Below are 17,345 nucleotides of genomic sequence, written 5' to 3'. Positions count from 1 at the left end.
GGAAAAAGTAAAGAATTATAAAAGAAAGAAAGAAAAAATGTTATTTACCAAATTCCTTTGGAAAGAAGAGTCTGCTGATTTAGAAAGAATACCATGATGATAGGTTTGGGCTAAGAAGGGTACAGGGAGTAGATGTTAAGACTCCCCAAAAACACATCAGTAAGTTGCTTTTAAGGGGGTGGGTCCTAGGAACATAAGAGTATTTGTTTCGAATGTCAAGGTCCTTTGGGTATGTAAACTTGGGAAAGAGGCCTAAAATGTAGGCTGAAGTGGAATCCTTCCACTTAGCAAGGGGGCAGCAGCCGGAGCTCCCAAAGGATCTCTAGAAAGCACAAGAGGGCAGGCTGGTGCTTTTGGGTGAACATAACTAGCTAACAGGGTGTTTTCAGTTATTTGCTCTGAGATGTGCAACGCACCCCCTTCCTTGGTTTCCCTAGGGAAATTACAGGCAAGTTTATGTGTGTTTCTTTCTGAGAAACCTAAAGGAGTGCTGAGCTCTGCAGCCAAGGACACAAAGAAAAAGACACCATGTCAGCAACCACCGAGGAGGCAAGGGAATAGCTGCCACATGAATCGTGCCCACCAACTGCGTCATGAGATCCGGAAGCGAGCGGGCATCTCCCTCCACTGCTGTGGCCCCAGGAACCAGCAGCCTACCCCCTATAGAAATTCTGTGTCCAGGGCACCTGGGTCAAGACGTCAGGCCCCAGCAGAAGGAGAACCATCTTGAAGCCAGTGCACTGGGCAAGGAGAGAGGAATCTATAATCCAATCCTAGATCGGCCCCAACTGTTGGTGACACGGACGGGAGGTGTATGGAGTTTGGAGCATAAAGACTACTGAAAGTAGGAGAGCCACGCAGATATAAGATTATTCAGCCCTGTTATCCAGGAAACTCCCCGAACATCCTTCTGTGTCAATGTAGCACCAACAAGTACAGAAAGTGCCTCAGAGCCCTTGGCTTCCAGACCTGGTCTGAATGTGGTGTGCCAGGAAGAAAGGAGCCTAGCAGCCGCGGCTGAGTTACACCGTATCGACGTAACCATGAAGGGATGCAAAATCAAATCGTGCTTTCTAGCTGACCAAAGTCTCAGTCTTTTGCAATAACAAGAAATTACGACTTCTTTATGCTTCAATTTCAGCACCTTTGAAATCGGGATAATACCGTTTATTTTAGTGTACTTACTCTATCTAGTAGTTTGAAGGTAAATTTGAAAGAACGTAAAAAGACTCTAAGACTCTGATAAGATGGATGCCTTTCAAATCCATGATCATTACTAATAAGTACTTTTTCCTTCCCCTAACACCTCTGTAAAACCAGTGAGGAATAGGGAAAATTACCCTACTTTAAAATTGTGGGAAATTGCGAGAATGAGAGCCTAACCAATTTTCCTTCAAATTACCAAGATATTCAGAGGCAAAGCCCAGAACGCAAACTCTCTACCAGGCATCACTGGAGAATGTTATAATGAAAAACTCTGGATTAAGACAGACCAGGATCCTAACTTTAGCCCAGTCACTAATTGGCTGTGTGACTTTGGCTCCATTACACAATTCTTCCAACCTCAGTTTCTTCATCTGTGAAACGGGCTCATGATCTTAACCTACAGATGAACGGAAAGCATGTGAAACGACCAGCAGGGTGTCTAGGTGCCCAATAAATGGTAACTCCTGGCACCGTGATCATGTTTCTAAAGAAAAGCCTTTTCTCATGCATGACTGAAAGGCAAGGGGTATCCTTGGGCAGCAACAGCAAAGAGGGGAGTTCAAACGATTTCATGATTTATTTCAAAACCAATTTTATTCTAGGAAGAGACGTAAAACCCCCAAAATTCTGAAGTCAAGAAAGACGAACTATTAATCTATTCTTGTAAGGTAAAAACATAGTTGAAATGAAAATTCAAGGGATGGCCACAACAGGATGACTGCTTTCCTTCTGGGCCTGTGAGTCAATCTCATGTCTTCTCTGCTGTTTTTCGTATGTGCAGCCTTTACTTTGTGAAGACAAACACAACGGCTCAAGTGAAAGTGATGTAAAAGATTAGTTGCTTTGTGTGAAAAGAGGGGAAGGGAAAAATGTTTTTTCTTAATTTTTTCAGTGAAAGACAAAGTTCTCGGACAGATGGAGGGGTGCTTAAAAAAAAAACAGGATAAAATATGAGTCTTCGAGTCCCAATGTTATTTGTTTCACATGTTACTTATGTTTGAAAATAATACACAAACTGAACATTGGGATCTAGATGGACCGCGGCTTACGCAACACTCCATTTGTCTCAGCTATGCTAATACACATGCAGGGAGGTAATCTATCAAGCTGCTAATAAGCAGAGATTCAGATGCCAACACACAAATCCTTCTGAACATTTATATTCTATCAAGTTGGGAGTATTTCTAAAAGATGTATGTGTGTGTAGTTTATCTAATAGACTGGAATGGCTCTTATTTCTGTTCTGCCAAATAAAGAGAAATTTCTCTGACTGTAAATGTGATTGCTTCAACTCTCAAACTGCAAATTTTCTGGGCATTTCCTTTTCACGCTCCCTGGCAGGCCTATCCACCATCAAATCCTCCAGGTTTGTCAAAGCCTTAGTAATAACCCCAATTTGCAAAGTGCCTGCGATTTGGCCAGAACTCGAGATTAAAAAATCCAAATTCACACAAAAATAGCAGATTTTGAAAACAGGCAAGGATATGGAAATGGCCACCATTTCTAGACCAACACTAAAATGTGGCCTCCACTTCTAAAAAGTGCAGAAAGTAGAGAAATGTAGAAGGCACATTAAAATGAATAAGCAAGGGCACCAGTATGGCTCAGAGTTCTCAGATCTGACAGGCGCATTTGGTCCCTGGTTCACCCTACTAGCCGTGTGGCCTTGAGCAAGTCACTCATAATTTCCTAATTCATTAAATGCAAATAATACCCCCATTTGGGTATAGTTTCCACACTGGTGGACATGTCTGGCAAAGAGGTTGGGCTGAAGAAGGTGCTTGATAGATGACAGTGTCCTCCCTTGAAAAGAGGCTGCAAACTCAATTGGCCTACAGGGCTCAGTGAGGAACGAACTCCAAGAGGCTCCACAAGTGTCAGGATGTAGGACCACAGGGAGCGTAGCGGGAGTCTCTGTGTTATTTGAGCACTTTCAATTCTGCTACAGGGGATGGATGAAGCTCATCAGAAGGGCTAAGCACTGCCAGTAAGTAAGCTAGCAGTTTATGGGATACAGGCAAACCTCAGAGAATGTGTCAGAACAGTAGCCAGTACTCAAGCAGCTTGCAAGACACACACGAATTCATAAGATATGCTAAATAAGGGACTATAACCTATAGGGCATGTCAGAGAAAAGTAGAATAGATAAATATGAGGGAACAGATAAGAATGTTACCTAGACAAAGAAAGTACTAGATCACGATCATGCCTGCTGGGGGCCAAGAGCTAATTCAGCCCCGCATGGGCCACCACTGGTGACAACGACCCAGTCCCATGCTGGGTCCACGGGTGCTCTACCCAAGGAAGTGCAGGTGACAACCAGGGCTGTTCAGCAGGCCACCAGCCAAGCATGCTGCCTCTGGGTGCCCTGTGTCTACCGAGGCCCCTTGCTCACAACTCTAGTCCTGGCAAGCAGAGTGGGAGAGGCTGCGGCGGCAGAGAGAGAGCAGGTGAACGTGGTGTGACCCTGGGGTCAGACCGTGCATGCCGCCCCCGCCGGCCCCACCCTCCATGTGCCCACCTGCCCCTGGTCCTCCTGCAGCTGTGTGTGTGTTTAAACTGACTTAATAGGGGCGCCTGGGTGGCACAGCGGTTAAAGCGTCTGCCTTCGGCTCAGGGCGTGATCCCGGAGTTCCAGGTTCGAGCCCCACGTCAGGCTCCTCCTCTGGGAGCCTGCTTCTTCCTCTCCCATTCCCCCTGCTTGTGTTCCCTCTCTCGCTGGCTGTCTCTGTCTCTGTCAAATAAATAAATAAAAAATCTTTAAAAAAAAAAAATAAACTGACTTAATAAACTGAGTGATCTGAGACTTCGTTCCATCTGTGAGCCACTTTGTGCAGTGGGGACTTGGTGTGCACCAAGTGTTCCCTCAGGTGATCTCCTCTACGACCCGGAGCCATGAAGTCTGTGGCATGGCAGAGGGCAAGGGAATTGTCCCAAGAGGAGCCACTGTTCGGCCCCAGCAGGGCTGCCCTTTGGGACGCCGGTCCAGGGTTCTCACATCTTCTGATGTTTTACAGAAACTCAGGAAATTTGGATTTCCCTGTCAGATCTCCCAAATTCGGAGGACAACTCGCTGAACGCTTTGAAATTCTGCGCAGACAAAACAAAGCTCATCCCCCATTGCCACTGCTGGTCTGCTGCTGCTGCCTTCAGACCGTTGCACAGCTCTGTCTGGCCCTGGCGCCGAGGGCCCTGTCAGGTGGCCCTTCGGCTGTAAAAGCAAGATGCCCGCTGCCGCGTCTCACCTTCTGGGGCTCCCTGCTTAGGCAGGGCCCAGCAGACCTGAGGGCTCTGGCACTAAGCGTCGCCTCAACGCCAGGGCAGCGCCGACTGAACCCAGAGGGGGGGCTCATGTGACAGGAAAGAAAGGGACCACTGAGTGGGGGCGCTCAGGTGTTCCTCGCAGGTGGCTACGAGCTTGTGCTGGACAGCTTCCTCAAGGTCACACCGCCCTGCTCTCAGCCTCCCTTGTTTCCTGCCTCTCCTCTCCTGCTCAGGCTACTGACCAGGAGTCAGAGCAAAATGAGGTGCATCTGGGGGCAAGAGGAGGCGACTGTTCTGTGGTAACTTCGACAAAAATCAGACTGAAACGAGGAACAGTTTTGTTTTAGACGTTGTGTATTTGAGGTAAAGCGTGTACTCCTGTGCTCCTCTGGTCTGCAAATGGACTGATGTGATCCTGCACAAAAGGGCTGACCTCCTGCCACTACCTGAAGAAAGGCAGGGGCCTGTGCTTTCCTGCACAGCCTGGGGGTGGGGGGTATGACTGGGGCACCAGAAGGCTCCTTATAGGAGAAGACTCCAGAACACATGCTTCCCGAGCAAGGGGCTGGAGTGCCCAGGTGCCCAGAATAATGTCCAGGGGTTTGGACAGTGCGCAGAGGGCTGCCTCTCTGTGCAGAACAGAACAAAACTGAACCTCTCTGTGGGTGCTGGAGACCGTCAGAGCCGGGATGGGCGCACACTGGCCTGCGGGAGGGTGGAGTGGAGATGGCGGGAGGGAGGCAGGAGGCACCCGCTTTCTTACACACAGACACAGTCCAGGAGCTTGATTTGCCCATCCTTGCCCTGGATGACGAGAGAGGCAGCCACGTCATAAGGAAACCAGTGGGTGGGATGGCTGATCAATGACTGAATCCAGCAGCACAGTCAGAGCATGGGGAGCCTGTGGGGGGCTGTGTACAAAGGGCACACGGTCACATAATCCCGAAGCTCTACCCAGGCTCTGACCAGTGAGAGCACCTGGTGGTGGACTTATGTGCATCATATTGTCAAGTGATCTCTCCTGGGTGACCTTTACCAGTCAGGGCCTGCGACAGGGCTGGTAACTCAGTGATGAGGGCCCAAGGGCTTACATCGCTGGAGAAGACCAGCTATAAACATGACAGTGACTGGAAGAAAACAATGTGACTGTGGGCTGTGACACGCACTCTGAAGGGAGGAAACCTGATGACAGAACAGAGAATGGGTGGCGGGGAGAGGTCCTACTGCACAAGTCACCTCTCTAGGAAGGAGACAGGAAGACAATCTCCTGGTAAGATCACCTACAGTTTTTACAGGAATAAAAACTCTCAGGAAAAAATACATATATATTTAAAAAAATACACCAGTGTGGGCTTATTTCTTTATCCTATAATATTAATAGATAAGTTAAAGAGCAGAGAATTTAAAACAATGCTGGAAACATCAGCTTATTTCTAGAATATAAAAGTATGCCAGCCTCTGTGGGACTTAACCACAGATTTCCCAGGCCGGTGGTTTTGAATCCTGCTGAAATGTGATTTAAAAATTAAATTCTCTCCACTCTGGTCCTGGCTAAGTGAAAATGGCAACTGTAACGCAGGTGTAATTGATTTCTTGTATCAATCACGGACAAGCATTTGAAGCCGGAACGTTAAGATGACTTGCTGTAGTCCAGTCAACGGTATAACTGGTGCCGGCTTCGGTCTAGGGCAAGCGTGTTTCGTGACAGGTACCTTCTGCCGGCCAGCAGGTGCTCTTCTCAGAGGGGAGCCAGACTGGCACCCCCTCCGCTTCTCTGCCCGCCTCTGACAGCAGTCGGCAGGACATACATCTCTTGGAGAGAACGTGGATGCAGTCCCAGAAGGATGTGTTACTGCGACCTGCTGGAAGGGATCACTGCAAGGGCCGTGGGGACTGATGCCCTCACCCCAGGTTCCCAGGCACGTGTCCTTCAAGGATCAGTAAAATAAGGGGTGGGGGATCGAGGGAGTGCATCATGGAGATGACAACTTTCTGTACCATCAAATAAGGACATTAAGACAAACACCACTCCACAAACTGTAATATATCCATACAGCGGGATGCTATTTAGCAATAAAAAGAAACAAATTACTGTTCTATTCAACTACACGGATGAATCCCCAAAACATCAGGCTACGTGGAACCAGCCAGACACAAAGGAGTGAACGCTGCCTGGTCCCATTTACACGGCATGCTAGAACAGACACAACTACTCTGTAGTTGCAGAAAGCAGCTCAGAGCTCGCCTAGAGGCTGGGCAGGGGCCCTGACTGTAAAAGGGCACAAGAAACTTTCTGGAATGACTGAAAAGTTCGAAGTCTTGACAGTGGTGCTGGTTACATGGGTGTATACATGTCAAAACTCATCAAAGTACACTTAAAATGTGTGCATTTCACTGTATGTAAATTATGCCTTAACAAAGTGGATTGAAAAAATTAAATGTGACCAAAAAACGAACCCTATATCTTTTCTCATAGTTACTTCATAAAAGTTGTTTTTAATCCCTGAATAAAGAAGATACAAAAAGTCCTTTTCAATTAAATATTAAATTTTAGTTTAATGAAAAACACGATTTTTCTCATTTTAAAGCCCAGTTATGGGAACCTCCTTGGGACTGACCAGGGATCGGAAGATGAGCATTTGAGAACCACTGTTGTCTCCCTTTCTCCCCCAAATACCACTCCCTGTACCTGACTTCAAATCGTACCTTAACCAGGCTCACAATTATTCATTCAGCAATGGATGATCCAACTAGAGCTACCCAACTGGGGATTTTGGGAAGAAGGCATGACTTAAATAATTAATAAAGTCTATCTCAGGAAAGGCAGGCAGAAAAGGGTAGGAGGCAGAGGGAACAGGAAGGCAGAGGGAAAAGTGGAGAGAACTCGGGGCAGCTACACCACTGAGTGCCTCTTCCCAGTTCCCTCTCTGGGGCCTGCAAATTCAGTTCATGGAGACTTGCACTCAGGGGGCCCCATGTGTTCATGGGTCAGCTGGGCCCCTTAACTGAACTGGCAGCAACCACCAGCAAGTTATACAGTCAACAAGGGTCTAATACCAGGTGTCAAGACCCTTCCCTGCTGGTCACAGAGCTTTGCCATGTGCATTCAGGACCCTGGGAGACCTTTAAGACCATCGTGGGGGATGGGTAGGAAAAAGAAATTGATTTGTGTTTTAAAAAGAAGGAGAAAAGTTTTTCTGAAGTATAAAGTGTAATAGTATAACATATCTATGTCCTTTAACATCAGATTTTCCTTCAAAGAAGGTCTAAAACTAAATAGACTTAAAAAAAATAATACTTTTTACCTTAGCCACCTTAAATCCACTAGTTCACCAAGAAAGACTTTAGTAGTAGCCAAACTGTTATCGTAAGTGTGACTGTATGTTCCAGAAAACACTGCCAATGCATCCAACAGTTAAATAATGGATGGAAAAGGTTGTCATACTTAATTGTTTTTAACGATTTATTTATTCATTTGAGAGAGAGAGAGTGTGTGTGAGTGCAGGGGGGAGGGGCAGAGAGAAAGGGAGAGAGAGTCCCAAGCAGACTCCATGCTCACTGTGGAGCCCGACCTGGGGCTCAATCTCATGACCCTGAGATCATGGCCTGAGCTGAAATCGACAATTGGTGGCTTAACTAACTGAGCCACCCAGGTGCCCCCATACTTAATTTTAAAATTCAAGAATGTTGAGGGGGAATGAACAATCAAAATGAAAAAAATCCAAAATTCTCAAAGATACAACTGTACATCAAAAGTCATTAAGAGGATTCCAAGGGCAAAATGTCACTTATTCCCTACACCTTTTAAAAATTTGTTTATTTCTTACGGGGTGTCTGGGTGGCTTAGTCAGTAGAGCATCCGACTCGTGATTTTGGCTCAGGACATGATTTCAGGGTTGTGGGATCAAGCCCTGCATCCGACTTCTCGCTGAACAGGGGAGTGTGCTTGTCCCTCTCCCTTCCCCCTTTCTCGCCCTCTCTCTCCCTCTCTCAAATAAATAAAATCTTTAAAAACTAACTTATTTTTAAAAAACACTTATCCAGCACTTAGGAAGTGGCAGACACTGTTCTAAGCACTTTGCACACCTAAATTCATACATTGCTCACACCAACCCAGCCAGACAGGTTTTTTTGTCCCTATTCTACAGTTAGTCTCTTGCAGAGATTAACTGGCCACGCCTGGACAGGACATTGGCACCCCCAGCACTACCCCAACAGCTATGCCTTGGCTGGGGCACGGCCATTTTTGTTTTGTTCAAGAGAGGGACCATACATTCCGGTCATGTTTGTTTCTGGTACTGAGGCCCTGAGACTTCTGTGACTGGGTATCCCCAGGAGAATGTGAGATGCTCCGCACACCTACCCATGAATGCATTTGGTGGCCCTTCCTACACAGAGAACTAGGTATTCTCCAGGCAAACGTTCACAGGCCATTCCTGGTGCTGATTATAGCACTCAGAATAAGTACAACAAGGAAGCAAAACAATGACATGCTTTCAAAGCTTGGCTTTGATATGTTCAAAGAAAGCTGAACCCTTTGGATTCGGATTTTATATATTCAGAGGTGAAAGCAGAGATTCTGAAAGGTCCCACATGATTTTCTGTATTTGGGTTCTCCAACTTGCCTTTACAAGGCAAGTATCTTCACAATTTTGGCCAGATCTGACATGGCCTGGATTATTATTTGCTTGCAGTTTTTATTTACATCAACTCAGCTTTCGTTCTAATTCTTTTCTTTTTTTGAGTTGTGAAGTTTAATTGACATACAACATTATATTAGTTTCACGTGTATAATGTAATGATTCAGTATTTGTATATATTGTGAAATGATCACCTCATAAGTTTTGTGAATCTGCATCACCACAACACAGGAATGGTTACATTTTTTTTTCTTACAATGAGAACTTTTAAGGTTTACTCTCTTAGCAACTTTCAAATAGACAGCATTATTAACTATAATCACGATCTGTACAGGACATCCCCAGGACGTATTTTGTAACTTGTGGCCACCTGCACCCATTTCACCTACCCCCAACCCCTATGCCGCCTCTGGCTATCACCAATCCATTGTCTGTATCTGTGAGCCTGGTTTGTTTTTCGGGTTCCACATAACAGTGAGATCACACTGTATCAATTAGGTATCCTCTTTATCCATGTCTTATCTTCTATGCATGAAATCGATTTAATAGTTATATTTTATTAACACACTTATCTGTTACAATAAAATATATCTTGGGGCACCTGGGTGGCTCAGTCCATTAAGCGGCCAATTCTTGGTTTGGGTTCAGGTCATGATCAGGGTCGTGAGATCAAGCCCCGTGACGGGCTCCTCACTCAGCAGGGAATCTGCTTGAGATTCTCTCCATCTCTGTCTGCCCCTCCCCGCATGCTCTTTTATTTCTCTCTCAAATTTCAATTAATAAAAAAATAAATAAAATATACCTATCCATCAACAAAAATCATTGCATGTGAATTCTCTGCTTAGGAGAATTCAAATTCTAAGCTGGTAAAAGCCAGTTTTCATCCTCTAATTTAAAATATGGGATTAATACATATACCTTCAGAAATTACTTTGATATATGTATATATGCCAAAATATAATATGTATGTCAAAAGGGAACTCTACACACACACACACACAGACAATTTCAAATGACTGAGAAAAGAAACTGAGCAGGAATTAGGCATTAAGTCAGGCCAGTAAGAAGTACCGGCTCATGGACATGGCATAACATTTGAAGAAGAAACCTTCGCACAATATGGCCTGTAAAGTTCAAAACACAACCACCACCCAGACATCATGTACTCTCAACGGGAACCTCGAATATATAAATTAATGCCTAGATTTAAAAAATAAAAAGGAAAACAGTACATACAAATAAGAATCTGAAAGCTTGATTAATTGTAAGACTCATCTGCATTGTTTCTCCTAGAAGACTGAAAGAACATGCGATGTTCAGAAAGACTAAAGGGAGCGATGGATCCCAAGGGCTCAGAGCATGGTCGGGGGCAGGGGTTGGGGGTGGGGTGGGGAGGTGGGGAGGGCTGACTTCAGGCTCCCTCCACTCTCTGTCCCCACAGCAGCTCCACGCTGGTCCCCCTTCTGCAGTGCCCTTCCTCATAAACATCTGCTGAACAAACGTCTCTGCTGAGAAGAAATTTGGAAACCACTGGTGTGATCCAATTTCCCCATTCTACCCATGAGAAGACTGAGGTTCGGAGAAGGTAAAGACTCAGGGTCACTCAACAAAGTCAGCAGAATCAGAGCCCGAAGACCTCAGCGTCCAGATTCCCAGTCTGAGGTTCACCACCAAGAACACCCTCATGCAGCTATATCCTGGTGACCCTAGTGGATGTCATTACATCAATAACCTTGCCTATGCTTGAAAATGAAGAAGTGTGACTCATCATTAATTCCGTGAGGAGGGGAGAGCGTCCAGCAATATTTAATGAAGTGTTATGAGTCAATGGAACTAAATTAGGAATAAGATGAAGTCATTATTTCGGAAAGTATGATGTAAGGAAGCAGGCCCATCTCTTCCTGAAAAGTTGTATAAATCCAATAATGCCTAAAACGGATCAGGAAAGCTTCCTAATAATAATAGAAATACTGATAAAAACAGCAGTAGTAATAAAAGCAATAGGTAGAACTTATTATTATATACCAGATACTAGACTCAGCACTTTATGTGAGCTGATATCCTTGTAACATAAACATTATTAATCCCATTTTTATAGATAAGAAAATCGAGCTTAAGCCCAGGGATAGGGTGACTGACTGTCCTGGTTCGCCTGGCACCAAATGGTTTCCCAGGGTGTGGAACTTCCAATGCCAAGAGCAAAAACTCCTGGATAACCTGGAAGGGTTGGTCACCCGACCTGCCGGGCTGGTAAGTGACAAGAACCTTTTTCCATGTTTGCCTGACTCCCAACCACCACCACCACCACCACCACCTTCTATGGGATAATGTCTCTCCATGTGCTACAGTCTAGACTTGCACAGACCGGTTTAAAGGAGGGCATGACCAATATGTTACAAAACAAGATGTTCACATGTAGCTTTATCTCCTTTTATAAAAAAAAGACAGAGAAAGCCCTGGGAGCCTGGAGCCTCCATTCCTCCAGAAGAGTAAAGAAGGGGCACTTACCTTGACCTCAAACTCGAAGTGTTCGTCCTTCCCTTGCCCGCACAGCACATAGCGTGGAATACTAATTTTAATTGGGTCCTTCAGGTCGTCTGGATTTGCTCCCAAAGAGCGAGAAACCATCCGCTATCAAAGGCACATCAGATAGGGAGAACAAAGAGAAACCAAGATCACTCCTCGGCAAATACCCTCCTTGGGCAGGCGGGAGAAAATGTGTTTCAAGCAGAGAAGAGAGCATCAAACCAGTGGAGTTTATTTAGAAAAATGATGGCTTCCTTTGAAAGAGAAATGCTAAGTCTCTCTCATCACAAAAGACCATTTCTTTAGGTATACTATTCCAAGAAATTAGGGCAAAAGCACTTCAAAATGTTGTTTGGCTTTGAAGTTCCTTCCAATTTATAAGAACAAGTGAAAAAAGAGACAGATTACATATCTCGACTTTTAAAAAAATCAGTGTAAACCAGACTCCTTTCTGAAAAGTCTTGATCATCTGACAAACTTCTCTTTTCTTCACAGACTATCAGATTGCTGTACATAGAGCTCCAAAAGCTGGAGATTTTATTCAAATTTACTTCATTTTTAACTTCGAGGCATCTTTATAAGCCAGTGTAGTACAGAAAGCTCTTTAAACCACAATTAAAATAAATACCAAGTATTTTCTTTAGGCCTCATTTGATTAGTAATCAAGCTGGCTCTGACAAATATTTATGGGCTGGATGGTGGGAAGCCAGAGGGGTTTGAGAAGGAAGCATTATGAAAAAAATAAATCCTCAAAATGAGTTCTCTTGAGTATAAATGGGTGAAAATCTCTGAACAATCCTTATCATTTGCGCTAACCTGGGGCTTTAGACAATACAAGAAAATAAGTTTTTAAAGCCATAGCAGAAATAAAATAATTATCATAATTATAGTTAGCATTTATTGAATACTTACTATATACCAAGAACTGTGCTAAACAGTTTATATGCATCATTTCACTTAATCCTCATGATTCCCCTTGAGGTATTAACTGTTACTGAACCCTGCTTATCAGACGAGGGTCCCCAGGCCGAGTAGAGATAATATGAAAGAGGCAGGTGGTAGAGCCAGGATTCAAACTCAGGCTAACCTAGTGCCCACCTGTGCACCATGATGCCTGCCAGCCCGCCTCCCTCGGCTGCTATACTGCCATCAGGACGTTTTTAAATAATTTGATCCATCTGAGACAGAGTCAGCCAATGAGCATTTCAACATACACAGAATTTAAGAAGCTGAAAACTCCATGATTCCGCGGTAAAACTCATTTATTTGACAAAAAAGCACTGGGCAAAATGTGGTCCTGGCTCCTGAGCCAGGTGTAACGTGGAAGACCCAACCCAGCCGTGTGTGAGCGAAAGCTCGGCTTTCTGGGTGCAGAGGTTCAGAACCTGTCTCGGATTACTGCTTTCGTCTAGCTGACACGGTAAATATTCTGGCATGCTATGCAGTTACCAAAGCCTTTTAGAGCATCTAATTTTTCCCTGCGTGGCCGGTCACCCAAAACAAGAACCATTAATTTTATCGCAATGGCACACCTAGTTAGCTGTCCCCAATGTCAAAAACCACAGTGGAAATTCTTTAAAAAAGAGTTTCTCAATATGGGCGCTGCCAGTATGTTTCCAAATTACTGTAAAGGTGGACATTTCCTGAAACATGGAATATGTTTATCTATTCGAAGGGTGAAAGGAAGAGAAATAATTTAGTGGCTTTATTTATTTTCAAAGAGCACGCTTGCTGTTAAGAAATGTCTCTGACCATGGCTGAGCCACGAAGTTCTTGCTCTGCTGCCTAAGCCCTGAAATCTTCTATGCCATGCTAAATAACTATATTTTTAAGTAGGAACACAATTTCTTCTTAAGGTCTGCCACAATCACTTGGGAAATCCACTTGCTGCAGTGTGTATGAGTTTGGAGCTTGAAGTTGGCAGCTATGGGAGAACCCCCTCAACAGAGGGGAATGCTGCTCTCGGGAGCTGAAGCACCAAGTAACTGATGAAACTAGTTGAGAAATGAAGACCCACACACTCGACCGTAGGAGGAACCTCCCTCTCCCTACCAGTTAGACCCAAAGGCCAATACCACAGCTCATTTGATGAGAAGCTCTCTCTAGCTGAAGAGGCTAGAATGAAGAAAAGGAAGAAGGAAGAAAGGGAATCAAAATCACTAGGAACAGTGTATTATCAAGTGTATTATGGGTTCTTAAAAAGCTGTGGATAATAGCATCAAGCACAAACACTCGGTACTGAAACTCTACCATTATGCGCATCCCTAAAGCAATCACTTGGGATCCCATGGGTATTCACTTCGAAGACTCAGAGAGCAGAAAGAGAAGACCCAGAATCAAATCCTAGCATCAGGATTTGGTCTCAGCCTAACAGTCACCCACCCACCCTCTCTGCACCTCAGTCTCATGTCTATAGAAATGCACATAGTATTTAGCAAATCCCATCTATAGAGCAGGAAGCCAACTGTGAACATGACTGTGTCCTGCCCTGTGGAACCTCTGGTTAGAGACAGACTGACAAGTAAAAACTGGTAATTTCNNNNGGATTAGAAAACTGTAATGGGGGCTTATAGCATCATTACTTACAAGAGCCAGGCTATGGAAGCAGGCCAAGTGTCCAATGATTGATGAATGGGTAAAGAAGATGTGATATATGTATGCAATGGAATATTACTCAGCCATAAAAAGAACAAAATCTTGCCATTTGCATGCAACAACATGGACAGAGCTAGAGAGTATTATGCTAAGTGAAATAAGTCAGTTGGAGAAAGACAAATACCTTATAATTTCACTCCTATGTGGAGTTTAAAAAACAAAACAAATAAGCAAAGGGAAAAAATGAGAGAGGCAGACAGACAAAGCAAAAAACAGATTCCTAATTACAGAGAACAATCTAATGGTTCCCAGAGGGGAGGTGGGTAGGGGGATGGGTGAACTAGGTGATGGGTACTGAGGAACGCACTTGTCATGATGAGCACGGGGTGATGTATGGAACTGCTGAATTACTACGTTGTACGCCTGAGATGAATATAATGCTGGATGTTAACTAACTGGAATTAAAATGAAAATTTAAATAAAAAAAGAACATTGTGATGGGGGCACTAAGCAAAACTATGAATATACACATGGCTATCTAAATGTCATGACTTTTACTGAGGAAGAGCTGCGGGCAAAACCATCCAGGTATACTATTAACGAAGCAATGCAGACTTAATTTTAACTTTCTAAGTGCCTTTTCTTACAGGCACCCTTCGGATATACAATCAAACATTGGTATCTTTTTTTTTTTAAGATTTTATTTATTTATTTGACAGAGAGAGAGAGAGAGAGAGAGACAGCACAAGCAGGGCGAGCAGCAGAGGGAAAGGGAGAGGCAGGCTCCCGGCTGAGCAGGGAGCCCGATGCAGGGCTCGATCCTAGGACCCTGAGATCATGACCCGAGCCAAAGGCAGATGCCTAACTGCCGAGCCATCCAGGCGCCCCAAACATCGGTATCTTTTACTGAGCACCCACCATCTGCCATGCACAAGGCTAGGTCCTGGGAATACAAAATAAAATAACTTCTACAAAGTCTCTGTGATTTCTAAGACCTTTAGTTTTTCTCAACTGCATCAAATTTTGAACAAAGATTTGGTTTTTCCACTCCAGATGGATTACATTCTAAAGTTAGCCAACTTAGCTTTCTCTTTTTATAAGTCAACATTCAAAGTGGGATAAGACTGAAACTGATGGTCTGGTGACTATATAGAGATTTTAAGACTGGAAAGTTCTCTATTTCTAAGAATTTTATAATTGTGAAATCAATCCTTAATGAAAGGAAAGTTCTGAAGCTTGGGCTCACGGATCCTTTAAAAAAAAGAAAACAAACAAACTCCGCCTTTGATAATTTACAAATCTGGGTAAATGGGTACATGAATGAAATAGGGACCATTTATCTGGAAGGAACTGGATCTTGTAATGTTTATGTCGCTTACCTAAATCTTATAATGTTTGTGTCATTCACATAAATGTTATGTCACTCACCTAAATCAGGTTGTGATCCCAGCATCCTGGGATTGAGCCTGTGTGCGGTTTCCTGCTCAGCAGGAAGCCTGCTTCTCCCTCTGCCTCTCTCCTCGCTCATGCTCTCTCTTACTCTCCTCTCAATAATAAAATTAAAAAAAAAGAGAGAGAGAGAGAGAGAGAGCCACTACCCCAGTCACAGGATCAGACAGTGAAGTTTAACTGCATCCTGTGCTGAGAATTTGGATACTGCTGTCCCCATGATTTCACAGCCTGCTGGGGGCTAGAAATACTGTCAGAGTCCTCCCTACTGCCCATAGGCTCAGTTTACTTCAGTCTCAAAGATTTCAGAGTAACTAAATATTAATGAGTGTAGAGAAATGTACAACTGCAGAAAGATTAACTGAAAAATAAGCTAGAGATCTGAAGACATCTGAGCTTTATCTATGGACAGATGAACAGAGAGACAAATCAAAAGATGATGTGTTTCCATCAAACCATTAATGCAATGTAATTTTTAGAAACTACTTTTTGAAGTCAACTTCATGAGAAATGTAGAATTCACAGGACACAGTGTGAAAGGTTCCTGACATTCTCCTAAACTATGTTTATGTTGCAGAGGAAGGAGAACTAACATAAATGTCTCCTAAACTTATTTTTCATTTGAAAGTAGTTATATTTTGAATATCTTGAGTTTTATGCTAGACAAGTGAATGTGTGCTGTATCATATTATATTCTATTATTTAAGGGGCTTTTAAATTTCTGTGGAACTATTTATTTTGGAATCAGTCACAGTTTCTCTACATGTGTCAAAGAAGATGCTTAGACTTGGAAGGGAAGTTGGTCATACATCATATGAGGAGGTAAAGAAATATAAAAGGCCAGATGCACGTCTTACAGCAGATCTGGATAAATATGCAGGACATTTCAAGGAACTTTAAATGCCTTGTGGAGTGGTTCTATTTAGAAACGAAAGGTCAAGCAAAAGTACATAATGAGTAACTTGGGTTATATTTCTCTAAATAAGAAATATCATCTTTTAAAATAAGATACAAAAAAATATTTTTCTGGTAGCTTTTAATGAAATAATGTCTTGTGTCAACAAATGGGCTATTTTTCCATTTTGGGGAAACACTATAGTCAGGTCCTTAGCCAAAAAAAGCAGGCAGGACGCAGGCTACATTTTAAATATTCAGATTAGAATCTTCTCTTCCTACTCGGGCTGTCTCCTTCAAAAGGGACAAATTAAGGAAATTAATAGGAAGTGACATTAACATCCACTCGGATCAATGTCGGCACCGCACAGGGCACAGAATGGACCAATTCTACAGGGAGTCATCAACATCTCCCCTAAATACTCTAATTATGTACCAGATGGTGGAATTCAGTGTATGCTCTGACTAGGACAAGGTCAGACCTAAGGACTGCCGTCTGATCTCCTAGAGCCAAATATCCAAGGTTTGTTTCTCCAATACAGGCAACCCTGGGTTTTTATCAGCTTTAACACAATTACCAATTCTCCCTTGTCTGTTCCCAGCCTTGCCCATATTTCGATTCCCCTCCTTTTTTCCACCACACAGGCCATACTGATAGTTCTAATTAGAGCTATTATGTTATCAAGGACCTCCTATGCCCCAGCAGTTTGAAAACGGGGGTCTGGGGCAGACGGTGAGGGTCAGTTACATGTTCAGATATGAGCCATGTTA

The 17,345-nt window shown here is 43.7% G+C and overlaps 1 protein-coding gene across 4 annotated transcripts in view; it reads right to left on the bottom strand.

The window, feature by feature from the left end:
• The window catches only part of KIF16B (kinesin family member 16B), a 306,716-nt gene that overhangs the window by 90,974 nt on the left and 198,397 nt on the right, over nucleotides 1–17,345 (bottom strand). For 3 of the 4 annotated variants that reach the window (XM_040637964.1, XM_040637962.1, XM_040637963.1), the window contains exon 23: nucleotides 11,619–11,741. The exons of the other annotated variant lie outside the window; for it this stretch is intronic. In XM_040637964.1, the coding sequence (XP_040493898.1) occupies nucleotides 11,619–11,741 (123 nt within the window). The remainder of the gene's footprint in view (nucleotides 1–11,618; nucleotides 11,742–17,345) is intronic. 4 annotated transcript variants of the gene reach the window in all.

This window comes from Ursus maritimus, unplaced genomic scaffold (genome assembly GCF_017311325.1).
Source record: "Ursus maritimus isolate PB19 unplaced genomic scaffold, ASM1731132v1 scaffold_22, whole genome shotgun sequence".
In the NCBI taxonomy this organism is placed as follows: domain Eukaryota; kingdom Metazoa; phylum Chordata; class Mammalia; order Carnivora; family Ursidae; genus Ursus; species Ursus maritimus.
The sequence above is the reverse complement of the archived record's forward strand: the minus strand, read 5'-3'. Positions and strand labels throughout refer to the sequence as shown.